Source organism: Microtus oregoni, unplaced genomic scaffold (assembly GCF_018167655.1).
Source record: "Microtus oregoni isolate MIOR12 unplaced genomic scaffold, Mior012 000006F_ref0000085, whole genome shotgun sequence".
Lineage (NCBI taxonomy): Eukaryota > Metazoa > Chordata > Mammalia > Rodentia > Cricetidae > Microtus > Microtus oregoni.
Genome location: NW_024543065.1, coordinates 52,836,576 through 52,857,644, shown reverse-complemented (window position 1 = coordinate 52,857,644; position 21,069 = coordinate 52,836,576). Strand labels below are relative to the sequence as shown.

The 21,069-nt window shown below is 47.3% G+C and overlaps 2 protein-coding genes across 2 annotated transcripts in view; both read left to right on the top strand.

The window, feature by feature from the left end:
- Window positions 1-9,937, top strand: part of LOC121449150 (zinc finger protein 45-like) — a 24,810-nt gene extending 14,873 nt beyond the window's left edge. Inside the window, exon 8 of the mRNA XM_041653401.1 lies at window positions 9,143-9,937. Coding sequence (XP_041509335.1) covers window positions 9,143-9,901 — 759 coding nt within the window. The 3' untranslated portion in view covers window positions 9,902-9,937. The remainder of the gene's footprint in view (window positions 1-9,142) is intronic.
- On the top strand, window positions 1,476-21,069 carry LOC121449149 (zinc finger protein 227-like). Its single transcript, XM_041653390.1, is given in 7 exon segments — window positions 1,476-1,784; window positions 4,523-4,568; window positions 5,357-5,483; window positions 15,444-15,505; window positions 16,206-16,332; window positions 18,122-18,217; window positions 18,842-21,069. Coding segments are annotated over 6 exon segments (2,316 nt in total). The 5' UTR covers window positions 1,476-1,784; window positions 4,523-4,550; the 3' UTR covers window positions 20,728-21,069.

The following is a 21,069-nucleotide window of genomic DNA, read 5'->3' as shown; positions in this document are numbered from 1 at the left end:
GTGGCCTATTGATCTAGAACCCTATCCTGTGTGGCCTATTGATCTAGAACCCTATCCTGTGTGGCCTGTTGCATCTAGCTTCTTTCACTTGTATAATTCGTTGTTTATTTTTTTTTCCGAGACAGGGTTCTTTGTGTAACAGTCCTAGCTGTGATGGCGGAAGATACAAAATAATCCCACACTAGTTCAGACTTACATATAATAAGGGGTTATTTATTTAGGGGAGACTATCCTAGATCACAGTCCTCTGCACGAACGGGAAACAGGAACAGAGTCTAGCAGCCAGAAGTGAGAGCTGGAAGCAAGAGAGCCAGCGCAGGCTTTACAGCTGCATTTATAGTCTAAAGGACCACACCCAAGTGGGCTGGTATCTTAAAGGCTATTGGCTGAAGGAGCCAAAGGAGCTTTCACAGCACTAGCTGTCCTGGAACTCACTCTGTAGACCAGGCTGGGCTTGAACTCACAGAGATCCGTTTGCCTCTGCCTCCTGGGTGCTGGGATTAAAAGCATGTGCCACCACCGCCCAGCTACTTGTATAATTCTTTAATTCATCCATTTTGTGTGGATCCCAGAGGAGGGGTGCTTACTAGGGATTGAACCCATGGCTCCATACATAAGCAAGTGTTTTACCACAGCCTTCAGTCTCTAGGCCTTGGACATTCCTTTTCATTGCTGAATAGTATTCTTTTGTATGGCTAGACCACATTTGGGTTTGGTAATGGGGGCAGGCAGCTATAAACAATTGAAAACCATTTCCTTATCAACTTTCCCTTCATTCAGACCTAGGATTATTCTATGTTGATGAATGGTGAGAAACATATTTAACACGGCTAAAACCAGAGCTTTTGAGCACAGCTGTCCATTCCGCATCTTCACCACCAGTGTGGGACAGTTAGGTTCTGCTCACCAACACTTGGGATGCTAACATTTTCTTTTGTTTTTGTTCCTTTTTTTTTTTTTTGGTTCTAACAAGCTTGTGGTGCTAGCTCATTTTGATTATATCCATTTCTTTTCTTTTACAAAAGATTTATCTTTACATGTCCTTGTCTGCTATAGTCACATTCCTATTTGAATCCCTGAACCCATGTTTGAATCTTTGCCCATTTTTGAAGGTTGATTATTTCCAAGGGCTGGTAAGATGACTCAGCAGGTAAAGACCCCTACTGCCCAGCCTGACAAGGGAGTTGGATCCCCCGACTCTCACGGTGCAAGGAGAGAATTTTCTCCTGGAAGTTGCCCTATGACTTCCTCGCTTGTGTTGTGGCACGCATGAACACACCGATAGATAAATAGGGTTCATTTTGTATATTTTTAGTTTTTAAAAAGATTTTATTTGTATCGATGTTTTGCCTGCATTATGTCTGTGCATCACGTACACTCATGCAGTGCTCGAGGAGGCCAGAAGGCGGCGGCGTCCTCTGGAACCGGAACTGGAGTTCTATACTTTCAAGGTACACATATTACTATGTAAAGATATTTTACTCAGGCCTTTCTTAGGAGTATAAGGAATGAAAATCTAGAGGGAAATTCGATGCAGGAGGGCGGTCCTCCACTAGCCTTCTGGGACTGCGTCTGTGCCTCTGCATCCTCACTTCCGTTACCACCGAGCCGGCGCCACAGTTTCTCCACGCGGAATTATGGGAACTCGTCAGCTTCAGATTGACTTGTTAGCCATCTGTTCCCCTGGGTTTGAGTTATTTTAGCCAGGGACCTCTAAAATGTCCCCTAGATGCTTTTGAGATTGACAGTATTTGAGGAGACAAGGAAGAAGTGAAGTTTGAAAGGTAAGGAGCCGCGGCATTCCGTGGGACGGGGCGAACCTGGATCTGCGGGCCTTCGGTGCCAGCCACTTCAGTGGCCCCTCTCCCCATCTGCAGTCCCCTTCTCTCCCTGCTCGCCGCCCCCCTCTCTGCCTGCATCTCCCTTCTCCCCGCCCGCCCGCAGCTCCTTCTCCCTGCCTGCAGCCCCCTCTCCCTCCCGCAGGCCCTTTTTCCCTGCCCGCAGCCCCCTTTTTCCTCCTGCAGGCCCCTTTCCCCACCCGCAGCTCCCCTCCCTACCTACAGCCTCCTCCCCACCCACAGCCACCCCCTACTCGCCTGCAGCCCCCTCTCCTCACCCGCAATCCCCCTCCCCACTCTCAAACCCCCTCTCCCTGCCTGCAGGCCCCCCTCTACCTGCAGCCCCCTTTTCCTGCCTGCAACCCCCTCCCCGCCTGCAGCCCCCCCTCCTCTCTATAGCCTCCCTCTCCCTGCCTGTAGCCCCGTCTCCCTGCCTGCAGCTCCTTCTCCCTGCCTACAGCCCCTTCCCCGCCCTCAGCCTCCTCTCCCCGCCTATAGCCCCCCTCCCTACCTGCATCCCCCTCTCTCCTGCCCCGCAGCTGGCTCTGCTGCTTCCGCTCTAGCTGACCCCTCTGCATTTTCTGGCTGTTCTGCAAAAGAGAAGTTAGACCTTCCTAGTAAAAGGAAAAAAAAAATGGATCGTAAAATGCTTAAAAACTGTCTGGCATGTGGGTGTCATGGAGACCATTGTAATATTCCAATTCACGGCTTTTGTGAGCCAGCAAGTGCTGGGCTGTCCCCACCTATGAACCTTATAGGTAGCTGGCAGCTTGCCGCAGGTACTGGGGCACGAACCATGAGATAGAGTAGACGGAGATGGGATTTTGTCATTTCACTATTTTCGATTTGCCCGCAGTCCTGACTTCCCAAAAAGCACCATGCGGAGCCCCGGGTGGGTAGACTGACTCTAGAGGGTGTGTGGGTCTTACACTTGTACATGACTGTGATTAGACGTTAGGAGACTGGCCTCAGAAGCTAGGCTGTGTGAACCCAGACTGACTTGGTCCACGCTCCCTGAGGAAGCTGGCCAGTGTCATGTGAAAATGGATTAGAACTGTCTCGCAGGGGTCTTGAGAGCAGGGTTTGTATATTTGTGTGTGTGGACACTGCAGATCGACTCGGCTTCTCCAGGAGCCGCCCCCCGCCCCTTTTTTCCCCATTTAACATTTATGGGGGGGGGCACACGAGTTGTGGTGTGCATGTGGGAATTAGAGCAGGGTTTGTATATTTGTGTGTGTGGACACTGCAGATCAACTCGGCTTCCCCAGGAGCCTCCCCCACCGCCCCCCCCTTTTTTTCCCATTTAACATTTATTTTGTGGGGGGGGCACGCGAGTTGTGGTGTGCATGTGGAGATTAGAGGACCAGTTTGGGGAAATGCTGCTCACCTTCCACCGTGTGGGTTCTGGGGCTCAAACTCAGTCTGGTTTGGTGGCAAAGCACCTTACCCACCGAGTCACCTTGTGGGTGTCTTGCTCACCTTGCCCAGTTAGGTGAGGCTGACTGGCTGGCGACAAGCAGGGAAGATAATGCCATTAGCTGCTCTTCTCAGCACTGGCTTTACCAACCTGTGCCACCAGCACGGAACTCGGGTCCCCTTGCTTGCCCAGCAAGCTCTACCAATGAAGCCATCTCCCCAGTTCCTCATGGTAGGGTCTTCAAAAAGCGTGTTTCATCTATTCCACTCTTCCCAAATAATGTTTACCGTGCAGACATGGAAATGTTGGAAAATACAGACTTATGCAAAGAAAGAACTTGTTCTACTCTAGCCTGTGAATGGAACAGTGACTGTTTTAGCGTGGTTTCTGTCAGGTTCTTGGGTAAGTTTCTCTTTACTGGTGTCTGTGTTTCAGGGGACTGGCTGTCCCTTGCAGCAGTTGAGAAACTCACCCTGAACTGGCAGCCCTGGCCTCACCTGGGGAGCCCTGCCCTGCTCAAGCCCTGCCCACCTAACTTGATTCCTGCAGACATTTTCGTTCTTTCTCTCTCTCTCTCTCTCTCTCTCTTGTTCTCTCTCTCTCTTTCTTTCTTCTTCCTCCTCTTCTTTTTTATTTTTATTTTTCCATTGGACAGGGTTTCTCTGTGTATCTCTGGCTGTTCTGGAACTCACCTCCTGCCTCTGCCTCTTGACTGCTGGGATTAAACAATAAATACTGTCAACAGTCCTATCTTACTACAGACTCCCAAGGAGCAGAAGGCGCTGGTGTGTGTAGGGTCAAACTAGAGTTCACAGAGCACTCATTCCCTGTGGGCTCTGGGGAGTGGATTCCTTGCCTTCTCTTGTCCTAGAGTACTTCCGCCAGGAGTGGGAAGACCGACTAGCGGCCACTGTGGATTGTTAGCATTAGAGGTTATTTCCTTGGGCACTGGCATCACCATGACTACCAGCTGTGACTCTGACAATTTCTGATCATTAAAGCGAGTTCCAGGACAGTCAGGACTGTTACACAGAGAAACTCTGAATCAAAAAAAATTTTTTTCCCTGTAATTTAAAATTTAGAGAAAATCGCAAAAATTAGTATAAGGAAATCTAATGTCGTACACTGTTCTGAGATGTTTTCCTGAGAGGAGTACCTGTGATACGTGGGAGGAACATGCACCTGACTGTCTGACAAGGGTCCTCCGCCGTGTGTTCAGTGGCATGCTGGCTCTGACCTCTCTCTTTTCCTATTTCTGCCTTCTTAGGCTTTACGCCTCCTGGAAGGAACACTAAATGATGAACACTCTCAAGGTAAGAAGAGCTTGCCATTTCCACCCTCAGATTGCTGAGGTAATCCTCAGACAAGATGGCGCAGGGGTCACCGTGCTTGCCTCCAAGCCTGAAGACCTCAGTTTGATCCCCAGGACCCCCATGGTGGAAGCAGAGAACCGACTTCCACAAGTCACTCTCTTTCACACGAGCGCTATGTCACATGCACTCCTGTGTGACACTGCACGTGGGTGTACTCACACACACTAAAAGAATAACGTGATTTTAAAAATAGGATGTATGAAAGCAGTTGAGGTCCTTAGGATGTGCCAGGTGCCCGTTTGTCCCAGTACGTTTAACTCCTCCCTGCCTTTTCAGGGCCATTTTGTCTCTAATGGACGTTGGTGTTGATCCTTTTCCTGGGGAGACACAAACAAACATCTTTTCACCCCAAGTAGGGAATCCATGACAGAATCAAGTAACAATCCCACTCAAGTCCAAGTAGGTGAGTCAGTGAGTTTCTTGGAGTTAGCCCCAGGACTCAACCTGGAACTGCAGACACCTCAGGAGGTAGAGGTGTCCCTTCTAGGAAATTCTGCTGACTTGAGTGCCCTCAGCAGTCCTTACTACTCACCCTGTGACCAGAGGGACTTTGTGCATCTGGCCAGTTTCTAGGACTTCCTGAGACTTTTGAGTTGTTTATTTCTGGAATCTCAAGACACCTCATTTTAGAACTTCCTGAGTCTTTCTGAGCTTCCCCTGGGACAGATGCTGCTAATGGTGCTAACAGAGGTTGGTTGTAAGATTGAGGTCACTTGTGCTTCTTGTAGGAGGCGGTGACATTCAAGGATGTGGCTGTGGCCTTCACTGAGGAGGAGCTGAAGCTGCTGGACTCCTCCCAGAGGAAGCTGTACCAAGAGGTGATGGTGGAGAATTTTAGGAACCTGCTCTCAGTGGGTGAGAACGGAAGCTCTCTAGCACATATCTTTGTGGCCTTGGAGTTGGGAGGAAGCTTTGGGGCTCTCAGAATGGTTCTCTGAATTTGCTCATTCCTGTGGTGCCTGTGGAAGCCAGTAGAGGGTGTTGGGTCTTTTGAAACTGGAGTCACAGATGGTTGTGAGCCACCATGTAGGTATTGAGAACTGACCCTGGGTCCTTTGGAAGAGCAACCAGTGCTCTTAACAACCGAGTCATCTCTCTAGCCCCACATTTTATTATTTTTAAAAATTATTACATCTTGTTCTGTGTATGTGTACATGAGTGTGGGTACCCTCTTAGGCTAGAAGAGGGTATCAGCAGTTATGGGTGGTTGTGAGGTATGGGATGTGGGTGCTGGGAACTAAACTTGGGGTCGTCTGGTAGAGCAGCAAGTGCTCTTAACTGCTGGCCCATCTCTCCAGTCCCTCTACTGATGATTTCTTAAAGATATTTATTTTTATATGTGTGTGTGTGTGAGAGAGAGACACTTTGGTGTGAGAGTCCTCAGAGGCCAGAAAAGGGCATTGAATCCTCTGGAGCTGGAGTTAGGCAGGTGTGGTGCTGGAGATCAAACGCTGGTCCTTTGGAAGAGCAGAAGTGGTTTTAACCACTGGCCCATCTCTCCAGCACCGAACTGGCAATAATTAAATAGAAAACACTAGCCTTTCTCAGAGAAAATGACACACGTTGTATGGAAAGCTGGCCAAGTACGTGAATCGGTGTAGAGCCAGTGAGGAGGGAGCAGAAGTGACGGGAGGTTAAAGGTCACTCAGATGTTGTTTTTGCAGTATATGTTAATGATGGGAGGGTCACAGAATCAACGGTATTTCTCCACTGGGCTGTTGTGTAGGAGTTTCAAAAGATACTATTTTCATTGTATTGGTGACGACTCAGTTGCTCCTGAAGTTCCCACTGCAGTTTTGCTCTAATGTGCCCTTTGGGCATCTGTGGTTTTGCATGTTTGCAGAGCGTCAGCTTTTCGAATGAGATAAGTCGCACATAGAGGAGTGAAGCCTCTAATGCAGAAGGCAGCAAAGAGGGAGAGAAATTTAGGCGAAGTCTTACGTGACTCATCCCAGTACTTGCTGTTCACTGTCCCTGTTGCCGCTGCCATGCTGTCCGAATGTCCAAACTTGGTCCTAGGTCGTTGCGACATTCTTGTGGAACTCGTCTTCAAATTAATCCTAGCCTCGTTCTGCCGTCTCAGGAGTGTGGGCTCGCACAGGCTGATTCACGCATGTCTTAAAGGACTTGTAGTTCTGTGGAGAGGACTAGCTTGAGACGTGGTTTGAGCAGTTGTAGCTTCACTTCACGTTCACTTCGATAGGAAATCATGTTTCAATATGGCTTTAACTGCCGCCACCCCCAGCACTGGCATCAAACCTCAGGCCTTGTGCACGCCGGACACTGAGTTCCGTCGTCATCTTGGGAAGTGTGTCCCACAAGAATTCCTATGATTAGTTCTTAGGCTTTATCCATAGGAAAAGTAAAATTCTGTCTCCTTACTCCTTATGTAGGAGAAGGAAGTCTAAGAAAGTAGCCAGAGTGAACTTTGCTGTTAAGAGGTTTGCCCGGCTGCAATCCATTAGTTTCCTCCAGAGTTCACATCTACAGTAAGAAATGAATATTCCATTGTTAGCCCAACAAATGTATGGGGGAAATTAAATATATAATATATACTGAAACTTATAATAAATTAGATATAACACACGCACACACACATTTTCAGTAGATGTTTAGTGATGCCATTACTGCTTGTAGTGGTTCTCTGGTAGTTTGTCTCCTATTTCTTCTGAATGTTTATCACAAGCTACTTTAGTTTCAAATTCCCTGATACATTGCATTTATCAAGTTGGAAGACTTTTGATTGAGAACATGGTCTCACTTTGTAGCCCTGGTAGGCTGGAACTCTCTCTGTAGACCAGGCTGACCTCAAACTTGCAGGGATCTGCCTGCCTCTGCCCCCGAGTGCTGGGGATCAAAAGTGTGCACCACCACCACCACCACCACCACCACCACCACCACCACCACGCTTGGATAACTCCAAAGCACTGTTTTCCTTGTTCCCACGATGATGATGACAGTCCTCACTGCCTCTGAATTTGGACTCCTGGGAAAGTGAGAACAGGGGCGGACCAGATGCCTCAGTGAGCGTTGGGGGATGGCTCTTCATGCTCCCTTTGGCTTCCGTGTGTCCTTTGGCCTTTGACTGAATCCTCGGCTCTCCCACCGTGTACCCGACCCCAAACAAAGCGTTGCAAGTTCTCAGCTGAACTTGGATCCAGATCACTTCCATACATTTACTTTAAAATGCCCTTTGCTTCCGTGACTTGGGTTTGGAGTTAGGGTGAACCAAGGAGCCACCTGCACATACTTTGCCAGAACACATGCCAGGCAGGAATCTAGGTAGTGGCTGGAAAACTGAACACTGAAAAAATGTTCCTTCTTATTGACACTGTCATGTGGTAGGAAAGATACATAATTTTAAAAAGAAAAAAATTTCAGAAAGTATGTCGGTAATTAATTTGAATGACTTTTATTAGTTCTCTCCTTTAAAATTTAAATTATTGTTTTATCTGTATGGGTTTTTGGCTACATGCATTTATGTTTACCATATGTATGCTCAGTGCCCACGGAGGCCAGAAGAGGGGGTCAGATTGCCTGTGAGCTGCCGTGGATGAACCTGTGTCCTCTAGAAGCGTGGCCAGTGCTCTTAACTGCTGAGCCATCTCTCCAGCCCTGGCTTTATTAGCTCTTAATAGTTGGGAATGCAGTAGACTATATCTAGGTTTCTGTCAGTTTTTAAAGCAGAGAACTTCATGAGTAATAAAAAAAGAGAAACTGAAGAATCCTCTTGAATTGCATTACAGTCTAGTGTTATGTCCTGAGTGTGAAACCCTGAAGTGTAAACAGTTTCACTTGTCTTTATCCCTGTCTTCATAGGAATTAACAGTCAGAGCGAGTTGAGGGCTGTCCAGGATGGAAGGTCACGTGAAGCCCTTTCCTGCTGGCACATCTGGCAGCGGGTCATGGACGACTTAAGCAGGTGTCAGGACTCCATGGTGACTAGCACGCAGTTACAGGGTGACTCCCCCTGCCTGGGCGGGAGATGGTCATCTGCACATGTTTCCGAAGATGAGAACTATACCCAGAGTCATAAGGCAAAGGCTGATACTGGAAGGCTCCCACTTCCAACGTTGAGAGCCCAGGGTTCTTGGCAAAAAGTTTTCCTGACTGAGCCACAGAGTCCTAAGAATGGATACCAACCGATTTCCACAAGAAGTGAACGGGGTCAGAGTAAACAGGATATGGACTCTGTAGGTCGGATTTCGCGTTCCCTCAGTGATCACAGAGTACACAAAAGTAAAGATGGTCACAGCCCCAGTGGTTGTGTGAGAGAGAACATAAAGGCAGCAACCTTTGATCAGAATAGAACCATTCAGGCTGGACAGAAAAATAATGATCTCTCCAGCTTTGACCCCCACAAACGGTCAGACCCGAGAGAGAGGTCTTGCACCTGTGTGGAATGCGGGAAAGGTTTCCGTTATAGCACAGATGGTTGTGTTCGTCAGCGAGGTCACACGGGAGAAAGACATCAGGGACTTGGCCATGATCCGCATCCACACATCCCTCAGGAGGTCCCTGCGGCCATGAAACCATACGAATGTGAGCGATGCGGCAAACTCTTCCGCTGTAGATCTGCACTTAATGTTCATTTTAAAGTCCACACCAGGGAGAGACCGTATGTTTGTGAGGCGTGTGGGAGCGCCTTCAGCCAGGCCTCCCACCTTCAGGACCATCAGAGACTCCACACCGGGGAGAAGCCATTCAAATGTGACGCGTGCGGCAAGAGCTTCAGTCGGAATTCACACCTGCGGTCCCATCAGAGAGTACACACAGGTGAGAAACCCTACAAATGTGAGGAGTGCGGGAAGAGCTTCATTTGTAGCTCAAATCTCTACATCCATCAGAGAGTCCACACCGGAGAAAAGCCCTATAAGTGTGTGGATTGTGGGAAAGAGTTTAGTCGCCCTTCGAGTCTCCAGGCCCATCAGGGCATACACACCGGAGAGAAATCCTATGTTTGTACTGTGTGCGGGAAAGGCTACACCCTGAATTCAAACCTTCAAGTCCATCTGCGCGTCCACACCGGAGAGAAACCATACAAGTGCGACGTGTGTGGAAAAGTCTTCAGCCGTTCTTCACAACTACAGTCTCATCAGAGGGTTCACACAGGGGAGAAACCTTACAAGTGTGAGGTTTGCGGTAAGAGCTTTGGTTGGCGGTCAAATCTTCTAATTCATCACCGAATCCACAGCAGTGATAGGGCTTCTAAGAACACGAGAGATGGCAAAAACATCAGGGAATCCGTTCAGGAAAAACATTCTGTAAAATAATGTTTTGAAAGATTTGCGTCCTGTGCATTTTTTGTTGCTTTCGATTACATTTTAAAACAGTTTAGACCCAGAGATGGCTTAGTAGGAAAAGCACTTGTTGCTCTTGCAAAGGATCCATTTCCCGGAACTCATGGTGGTTTACAACCAGTTTTTTTTTTTTTTTTTTTTTGAGACAAGGTTTCTCTGTAGCTTTGGAACCTGTCCTGGAACTAGCTCTTGTAGACCAGGCTGACCTCAAACTCACAGAGATCCGCCTGCCTCTGCCTCCCAAGTGCTGGGATTAAAGGTGTGCGCCACCACCACCCGGGGGCTTCACAATCATTTTTTAACCTTAGTTCCAGAAGATCCAATATATGGTACATGTACATGCATGTAGGCAAAGAGTTCATACACATAAGTAAAACTTATCTCAAAGACAATTTAACGTGTTTGGGGACACACACATGCCAGTGGAGGCATGCCATAGCATATGTGTGGAGAGCAGAGGGCATCTTTTGGGGAACCAGGGATCAAACTCAGGATGTCAGACTTGGTGGCAAGCACCTTTGCCCACTGAATCATGTCACTGGCCTGTTGTGTGAATTCTTTTAATTTTTCAAAAGAAAGTGTAATTGTTCAGGTTAGTGTTTCTGCTCCTCACATCCCAGTGTTTCCAGGCACTCTGTTAATTACCCTGAGAAGGCTTTGGTTGCAACCCTGACGTCTTTGAGTATCACAAGAACTTTGGGAAGGGTGACCTACCAGGGCATTTTGGAAGTGCCACAGTGTCTGTTATAAAGGGAAAAGGGCTGCTGGATTGGCATAAATCTCGTGCTGAGTACTGAAAAGATTTTTTTTTTTTTTTTTTTTAAGCAAATAGGGGGAGGATGTACTTTTGAAGCTTGAGATGTTTCTGTTTGGAACAGGAACCCTAACAGCCTTTAAAACGGCAAAGCCAAAATCTATAAAAACCCCCTTTGGGCCCGGGGATGTGTCAGTGTTAGAATACTTTTCTAGCTTGCCAGATCCTGGGTACAATCCCCAGTGTGGACGAAAGAGGAAGCTGTCAACTGCGGTATCCACTTGGTCTTGTTATGGTTAGTATCTGTCCTTCCCCCCCATCCTTTGCTGTGAAGTTGGGCCCTGTCTTCTTGGATTTTGTGTTTTGTTTGCATTATGCTTTATAGATTCAATTATCCTTTCTGATGGTGAATTTTGTTACCCTGGCGGTAGCAAGATGCTCCATACTGCGCCATGGATTCTTAGGCACAGTATGGAGTAGATGGGAAATGACTCCAGACTCATGTATGGGACACGTGATCCCAAGTTACTGAAACTTTGGAAATGGGGCCTCGAGGGCAGACATTCGCTTCTGGTGCTGGCTTTCCTTCTCTGCTTCTCGGACCAGTCACCAAGTGGGAGACTGCATTTATAGATGCCCAAGACAGAGCTGTTCCCAACCCGCCTTTCGAACCACGATGAGCTGATGTCCCTTTAAAACTTGGCTGGTCCCTAACCCCCCCCCCCCCCCCCCCCCCCCCCCGTCCCCCACTCCCAAAAACAAAAAACCATAACCTCTCCTAATGTTATTTTTGTCGGGTATTTTGTCCCAGAGACCTCCAAAACAATACAAACTACCTAATAGTTCAGGGAATGACCAACACTTATCCAAAGGGTCTACGATCTTTCTTTGTGAGGCAGATAAAGTGACCGGAAGATGAAGAGACTTCTGGGAGCTGTAGTCCGAAAGCTCCCACAGGTCTTTCCTTGCAGTGGGGTAATTCTGGGAAGTGTGTCCCAAAACTCTTCGGGGAGGGCGGGCGCTTGTTCTTCCGATGGCTTCCGGGAAGTGTAGTTCAGGAGCTAGAACTAGTCAAGCCGTGTTCGCCCATGGAGAGCAAGGCACCGTCTCTTTCGGACGAGGAAGGCGAGTGCATCCCGCATCAATCACAGCCCCTTTCAAGTCTTTTCAGCCTGCGAAACGACGCTCCTGGAGCCCGGAAGTGCGAAACCGGAAGTTCAATTCTCATCCCCCCCCCCCCCCCCTCCGCCTCTCAGCATCTCCCGTTGTGGCTGGGTTGCCACGCAGTTAGGATCTAATGAGGACAGATTAGCCAGCCTCCCTTTGTTTGGTCCCAGCCGTGTCCTCGGGCGTCCTCCTCCTGGGAGCCCGTGACGAGAGCCATCCTTGGCTGTGGGAAAGTCTCCCCGCGTCCTTTCCCTAACGCATCTCCAAGGAAGGAGGGACTTGTTACAGCCGTCACTGCCCCAGGTACTGCGCCAAAGGGGCTGTTCTGTTGGGGTGTCCCTTCAGTTCATCCGGGTCCCTTGACCCGGGAAATTGGAAACCAGAAACATAATCACATTTAATTTGTTCTCTCTCTCTCTCTCTCTCTCTCTCTATATATATATATATATATATGTGTGTGTGTGTGTGTGTGTGTGTTTCGGGGCTGGGGGAGAGAGGGAGGAGAGAGAGAGAGGGAGAGAAGGAGAGGAAGAGAGAGGAGAGAGAGGAGAACGAGAACGCACGGGTGCTTGAGGAAGCTAGTACTAGGGCCATCAGATCCCTAGAGTACGGGTTCCATGCAGTTTTTTGTTTTTGTTTTTTTAAGTGCGTGTTGGGTGGGGGGGTGGAGAGCGGGAAAGAGATAGCGTTCCAGGCGTTTGTAGTGCTGACATGGGTGCTGGAGACTAACTCTGCTCTTCTGGAAGGCCTGCAAGTGCTCTTAACGCCCGAGGCACTGTCCCCCCCCCCCCCCCCCCCAGGTGTAACCCAGGTGGCCTCAGACTCACTGTGCAGCCAAAGACAACCTCTTACTTGTCATCTTTCTGCCTCCACCTCTCCAGTGCTGGGATTACAGGTGAGTCTCCACACTTCGTTTAGTAGGCCTTGTGTAATGAGAAAGAATACAGCTGGCATTTCTTTTTAAGCCTGTGATCAGCTGTCTCGTTAAAACGTCTCGTTAATACATATTTATATGAGTATTGGTTGAGTTCAAGTACAAAGTCACTTCTTAAATTGAAATGATTAGGAAAATAACCTCCCCCTCTGTATTACATACATCTTTATATATACATGTTAAAAGATTTATTTATTATGTATATAGTGTTCTGCCTGCATGTACACCTGCAGGCAGAAGAGGGCACCAGATTCATTATGTATGGTTATGAGCCCCCATGTGGTTGCTCAGAATCGAACCTAGGACTTTTGGAAGAACGGTCAGTGCCCTTAACCGTTGAGCCATCTCTCCAGCCCCATGTATATATGTTTTTAACTTGCCAGGTCCTGCATTGCCTCCTCTTGTTCACCTTTCATGTCTTAGTTTTATCCTTTAGTTACCGTCAGTTGATGTGGAATTTATGTTGTCTGTGTCATTCTTATACAAACTGATATCTAGGGCTGGGGAGGTGGTTCCAGGGTTAAAGTGATCCGGAAACCCTTGTAAATGTCAGGTGAGCTTAGCCTTAGGCAGCTGAGATGGGATCCCCAGAGCAAACTGCCTAGCCAGAGTACCCTCCTCAGTGAGCTCTGGGTTTGATTGAGAGACCCTACCTCTCAGTGAATGAATGAGATGGAAAAGGAAGGTTGATTCTTGACTTCAGCCTCAGGCCTCCACATCCATGGGTGCCCATACATGCTGGGTGTTGTGTGTTGTGGGGTGTTCCAAGGAGAGTCACTCCAGAATGTAATTTTAGGCTCGCTGGCTGCAGGGAGGAACAGTTTTTGTGAACTTGACCTCAAACCTTTGTTCAGAAGTATATTTGTTAATTGACACACAAAGGTCGTGTTTGGATTACAACAAATTCCTCATACCAAGGTCTCTTTGATCTACTTATGCTCGCTGAAGGAAACCATCAGACCCCTGCAGCCTTAGTCCTTATTGTGTACTGTTCGCAGTACCCAGTAATTCAAGTTGCTCCATGTGTGCCTGGATAGTCTGGAGACCAAAGTCATGCACCAGATGGAAAATCAACTCCATAAACCATAGAAAACAATCCCTGTGCTCTGCAATAGTTTCCTCAAGGTCTAGGAACCTCCAACAAGCACTAATGCATTCTACTCCTACCCTAGACCCAGTGAGAAACAGCAGTTACATTCTAATGTTACCCTAGAGACAATGACTCTGCTAGATTCCCACTGTACACACGTAAAAATATCCGTGCACATGCACATCACACATACTGGAAAAGTGGGGGGTGGTTACTTACTGCAGAAATAGAAAGCTGAACCAGCATGTATTCCCATTCTGAAAAACACAGAGAATACAAAGATAATTAAAATTTGACAGTGTCTTTTTAACTGTCAGTGAGGTCTGAATCCAAGGCCTTGTGCTTGGGAGGCAGATAACTTCCCAACCTCCCAACAGTGTCTTTCTTGTTTTAAATTGTGTCTTAGGGGCTTAGGTTACAGGCCTGACTTTTACCAGAACCACAGCCATACTTTGTTGTTATAAGTGGCCCGATGTCATGGTGAAAGCCTTTGGTCACAGCACTGGGGAGCTAGAAGCAGGTCAATTTCTTTGACTTCATGGCTTGTTTGGTCTATATAACTAGTTCCAAGCCAGCCAGGATACTGAGCTACTGTCTCCAAGAAAACAAAACACCAAAGGTACTGAATAGATGCGTGTTGTTTTCCCTTAACCTCTTATAGTCCATTTTTTTCCAGGTTCATATCTGTTTCCTTCATTTTTTGTTCAGCTAATAAATTGATGCCTTTTAGATACCAGTGTCAATAAAATATTACTCTAGGGTAAAAATATTTAGTTAAGGTATTTTAGGTCAGAATTAGGCTTTTTAGAAATTAAAGGTGACTTTCATAGGAGCACACTGTATATATAATTTATGTTGCAGAATATCTGCTTTTTTTTTTCTCATAAGAAAAGGGGTTTCCTAGTCTTTAAAAACATTTTGATTTTATGTTGTTTTAAGTACGTAAGTACTTTGCCTGAATCTAAATGTGTATACAATGTGTGTACCTGGTACCTGCAGAGGCCAACAGAGGGTGTTGGATCCCTTGGACTGGAATTACACACAGTTGTGAACTACTATGTAGGTGCTGGAAATAAAACCCAGGTCCTTTGCAAGCAACAACTCAAATCTCCATCCCCTCTTCTTGTAACTTTCCCTGTGCTCTTTAGTTCTTGGCGCCCCCTGTGGGGTAGGCAGAAATGACATTGTGGTAAAAGTGAGACACAGGTTTTCTAACATTCCCTGTGTTGAGATGTAAGCAGTACTTCCAGAAATGGAGCCAGGCATTTGGATCCTGCTTTTCCCCTTTCTTTCCTATCATTCATTTGCTCATCAGCTGAACATTGTTTCCTGACCCTCATGTCCCCCCATTCTCAAATCTGAAACTCCATGGTAGGAATAAGGAACTTGGTTGTATAGGTTGTTCACTGCCCAGATGAGCTAAGGGGTTTGCTAGTCGCTGAATCCAGTGTGTGCTTCTGGTTTCTGAGCTGTGTGTGGTGGCGTGTGTCTGGAAGCAGGAGGGTCAGTGTTTCAACTGGGCTAATGACAGTTCTGACATTTGTTTCATGGCTTCTTCATCTTTCCTTAGTTATGCCTTCTCAGGGCAGTGACCTTCCTCCAAAGGAACAAGAGAAAATGGCTGGATTTCAGGTCAGATATTTCTCAGTAATTTTATATTGCATTTTGTCTTTTTCGGGGACTGAGGTGTTGTAGAAACCTGAGTTTGGTGCTCTGTGTGTTATCATTTGTTACCGATTTACAAAATTGTTGAGAAAAATAACTTGTTACTTTGGGTATGATATAGCTATTTGTGGGGCTGGAGCTGGATAGAGTGCCTGCTTAGTGTCCCTACAGCCCTGGCTTTGATCTCTAGCACTGTATAAACCAGGCTTGGCATGCATGGCCAAAATAAAAACCAGGCCTGGCGTGCATGGCCAAAATAAAATCCAGGCCTGGTGTGCGTGGTCAAAATAAAATCCAGGCCTGGCATGCATGGTCAAAATAAAATCCAGGCCTGGCGTGCATGGCCAAATTTCGAGTGCTGTGGGTAAAGCCAGGAGGAACAGAGGTTCAAGGTTATCTATCTTCTGTGATACTGAATTTGAGTACAACCTGGGCTGTGTGGGACCCTTTCTCACCTCGCCCTCAAGGAAGAACACACGCACATACACACAGAGGGAGGAGTAGCAGAGTCAGTTTAGACTATTGTTGGGGAGGAGTGTGAGTGCAGAACAACTATTGGCTCAGGCTGCTTGGACCCCTGAGTCTGCAGCACCCATGTGACCGTGTCCTCTCTGCTTCTCCTCTTCCATGGGAGCTGGATCAAAGTGACTTTTGTTTGATGTCACAGGAGGCGGTGACATTCAAGGATTTGGCATTGGTGTTTACTACAGAAGAACTGGGGCTGCTGAACCTCACGCAGAGAAAGCTGTACAAAGACGTGATGCTGGAGAACTTCAAGAACCTGGTTGCTGTGGGTGAGGACGGGTGTCCTGTGACACCGAACCTCAGCCTCCCAGAGACTCTCTGTCCTCAGATGCTCAAGGCTCTGGATCATTTGAAAAGATTCCCTAGGACAAAAGGGATTTTTCTGATGTTTCTGCTCAGTCAAAATCTTTTTAAACCACCGATTCTCAGCTAGATTTTCTGTTAGAGAACATTCGGCAATGTCTGGACTCATGTAACAGGTGGAGTTTTCCTGTCCCTGGAGCCACTTCCAAATTACCACACAGGCTTAATATTATTTATAAATGCTAGGCCAATAGCCCAGGCTCGTTACTACCTAACTCTTACATTTAAATTAATCCTTATTTCTTACCTATGCTTTGCCACATGGCTTATGGCTTGTTACCGCATTTTCTATATGTCTTGCTTCCTCCACAGCTGACTGGCTTCTCCTTGACTCCACCTTTCTTCATTCCAGTATCCTCTGTTTGATTGTCCCTGCCTAATATTATCGTGCCTTGCTATAGGTCAGTCAGCTTCTTTATTAACCAATGGGAGTGATATGTATTCACCGTGTGTAGAAGAATTATTCCACAGCAGACATATTTCTCACAGTTCAGGGATGGCTGCTACTAACATTTAGCAATTAGTAGCCAGGCCCAAGACAGCTCCCACAGCAGGATGATCTACCATCCAGAATGTCCATATACTGTGGGGGGAGGGGAGGAGGGAGGGGAGAGGAGGGGAGACAGACGACGGACGACACACCCTGTTTCCCATGAACCACAAATGAGTAATTTAACTCAATACTGTGGATTTTTCTGAGACTAAAATACGGGGTCTTGTGTATGCTAGGTAGGAATCTGCTGTTGAGCAATGTTGAGCTTTCCGGTGACCTCTAGGCAAGTGTAGTCCCACAGAGTCACACTCCCAGCCTCTCACTGGGGGATTCTAGGCAGGGGCTCTACCACTGAGCCACACCCCAGCCCCTCACTGGGGGATTCTAGGCAGGGGCTCTGCCACTGAGCCACACCCAGGCCCCTCACTGGGAGATTCTAAGCAGGTGCTCTGCTACTGAGTCATGCCTCAGCCCTGTACTTTGTCTTTCTAATTTTGCCTGTGATCCATTAATAGGTAAAGAAACAAGCACGGTGCAATATAGTAGTAGTTTCTTTTTTTCTTTAGAGACAGGGTTTCTCTGTTTAGCCCTGGCTGTTCTGGAACTTGCTTTGTAGACCAAGCTGGCTTCTAGCTCGAAAAGATCTGCCTGCCTCTTCCTCCCGAGTGCTTCCTCCTAAGTGCATGTGCCACCACTGCTTGGCATAGATTTTCTTTGCAATAGACTAGATAAGGATAGGATGTCGGAATCTGTTCTGGAGGACCTCCTGCAGCAGAGCCTGGTGGTTTCCAGTGAGGGATGCGAGAGAAGGTTAAGACATGATGGAACAGATTCTGTCATATATGCACGGCCATGACCTTGATTTCTGTTAACTTTTGAAGTTCCCTTCAAATCTGTGTGCACATGGAGATTATCAGGCATCCTCCTTTATCACTGTCTGCCAAAGCATCAGGGATATTAGGTGCCATCAGGAGACCATGTATGGCTGTTCCCATGGGTGCTGGGGACCGATCTCAGTCCTCATGCTAATAGCAAGTGCAGTTAGCCTCTGAGCTGAATGCCCAGCCCTTGGCTTCTCAGTACAATTCGTGATCAAAACATTTCTAACATTAATTACACAGGTGCTGAGGATTTTGTAATTTAGACAAAAACATGCTTCAATTTTGTGTTCACCTTAAATTATTTGTTTTGTCTTTTCTTAGGGCGCTTTCCCCACAAAGCACATGTGGTGGCTCTACTGGAAGCAGAAGAAAAGCTTTGGCTGAAGAAAACAGAAGCCCAAAGAAGTAGATATCCTGGTGAGAACCCATGCTACCTGTTTCCCAGGTCCGCTCCATAGTGTATCCGTGTTGTTATTCCTGCCCACTGGCCTAACAAAGTTTGAGGGTTTTCTAACTTAAATTTGAAAGAGTCCCATTTGCATAAGTTCTAAGGAAAAAGGATGAACACACTTTTAATTAACGTCATTGTGTGTTAGAGCATGGATGCATGGATAGTCTTTGTGCCCATAGCGTTCGTGGTTTTGTTTCGTGTTTCTTCATTTTTAAATTTTAAAAAATGTTGGTGTTTGTATGGCCCATGCATATGGTGTGCGTGGAGCTAGACTCCCTGTAGCTGGAATTACAGGGAGTTGTAAGTCCATTAATGTAGGTACCAGAACCCAAACTCAGGTCCTCTGGAGGATCAGCAAGTGCTTTTAAGCACTGCGCCATCTCTCCAGCTATTGTAGCACTGATGGTGCACACCAGACAGAGTCTGTAAATGGGTTCCACCCAACACTGCGAGTCACCCTTGCTCCACATCTAGGAAGACCTGAGGAAAGGACAGGGTGACCTTTGCCCTGCCTGGATTCGATCTCATCCATGCCCTTAGTATGGCCTTCTCCCATAACCTGTTTCATCTCTACGACTGCTTTCTTACAGGCAGCAGGAGTGAACATGAGTCGGCGACTACTGGGAGACGTGCACTAAAACACCTTGCCCAGGAAGAGCTGTCTTGCTGGCGCATCTGGAAACAGGTTGCGCAGGAACCGACCAGGTGTTTTCAGAGGAGGCGTTCTCAAGCACTGCAAGATGATTCCGTTCTGGTTTCTGACAACAACGGCAATACAGGGAATCCCGAAGGAGATAGCTCCAGCTGCCTTGAACATGAAGACTTTTCAGTCTCAAGAACTCATAATTATTGCCAAAATAGGTGTCTGCATAATTCACAGAACCAGAGCAGAAATAAGCCGATCTGTGTGAAGTGTGACCTGTGTGTGTTTGCAGATTCGAGGAAGAAATCATCGCTTTGTAAGCAGCTTAAAAGCAACAGAGGACAGAAGCCCTACAGATGTGAGAGCTGTGGAAAGAGTTCAGCAGCAGCGAGGGTCTCATCATTCACTGCAGAGCTCACAAGGGAGAGAAACCATTCCTGTGCTGACACCGGAGAGAAGCCCTGTATGCGTAAGGAATATGGGGAAGGCTGCCGCCAGGATTCCAGCCTTCAAGTCCATCAGAGTAGCCACACTGAAGAGAAGCAATTCAAATGTGAAACCTGTGGGAAGGGGTACAGTCGGTCCTCGAGGCTTCGCGCCCACCAGAGAGTTCAAACTGGAGAGAAATCATACAAATGTGAAGTGTGTGGGAAGGGCTTCCGCTATAGTTCAAATCTTAAACAACACCAAGTAACACACACTGGAAAGAAACCGTCTAAGAGTCTGGAGTGTGCGAAAGGCTTCAGTTGTGGGTCGGATCCTGCTTCTCAGAGGGTCCACTCAGAGAAGAAAGTCTACAAGTGCGAAGAGTGTGATAAGAGCTTTAGTCAGCTCAGTGATTATCAGTCACACCAGCAAGTTCACACTGGAGAAAAACCACACCAGTGTGAGGTGTGTGGGAAGGGCTTCAGTCGCTTATTTGGCCTTCATTCCCATCAGAGAGTTCACACTGGGGAGAAGCCATACAAGTGTGATGTGTGTGGAAAGAGCTTTAGGTACAGTTCTCAGTTCATCTACCATCAGAGATGCCACACTGGAGAGAAACCCTACAAATGTCAGGAGTGTGGGAAAGGCTTTGGCAGGAGCACAGAACTTCGCCACCATCAGAGGATGCACACAGGAGAGAAACCTCACAGATGTAAGGAGTGTGGAAAGGCCTTCAGTTTGCCCTCCAATCTTCGAGTCCATCTGAGCATTCACACGAAGGACAAACTCTTCAAGTGTGAGGAGTGTGGGAAGGGCTTCAGCCAGCGCTCGCGTCTTCAAGCCCACCAGAGAGTTCACACTGGAGAAAAACCATACAAGTGTGATATATGTGGGAAAGGCTTCAGTCGCTCCTCTGGCCTCCATTACCATCACAGAGTCCACACTGGGGAGAAGCCATACAAGTGTGATGTGTGTGGAAAGGGCTTTATATACAGTTCTCAGTTTACCTACCATCAGAGATACCACGCTGAAGAGAAACCTTTCAGATGTCAGGAGTGTGGGAAATTCTTTGACACCTGCACGGACCTTCGCCACCATCAGAGGGACCACATGGGAAAGAAACCTCACAAATGTAAGGAGTGTGGAAAGGCCTTCCGTTTCCCCTCCAAGCTTCGAGTCCATCTGATTACTCACACGAAGGAGAAACTCTTCAAGTGTGAGGAGTGTGGGGAGGGCTTCAGTCAGCTCTCAAGTCTTCAAACACACCAGAGAGTTCACACTGGAGAAAAGCCGCACAGATGTGACATCTGTGGGAAAGGCTTCAGTCACGGTTCCCGCCTTCAAAACCATAAGAAAATCCACACCTAAGGAAAGCAGCAGAGCCGGTGTGATCATGCATGCCTGTGAACCCATTGTTGAAGAGGCCGAGGCTGGAAGATGATAGATTTGTGGTCTGCCTTGGCTCCAGATATGGCACTTTCTTAACTTTTGTGCATGTGCCCATCTACTCCATTAAAACGATAATATACCAGAGTAACACCTAGAACTCATTTTTAGGGAAGAAATACAGGCAGTGGTCATCTTGGCAAGACCGAATGAATACCAGCAATCTTCTTTCAGTGTACTGTGCGCCAAAAGGTACCAGGTGAACCAGCACTCACCAAGTGCTGACTTCGCTCTCTCTAACTAACAGTGGGCACTATTTTCACTAAAGCCTAAAGGTGTGGAAAATAAAACTGCTGACTAAGA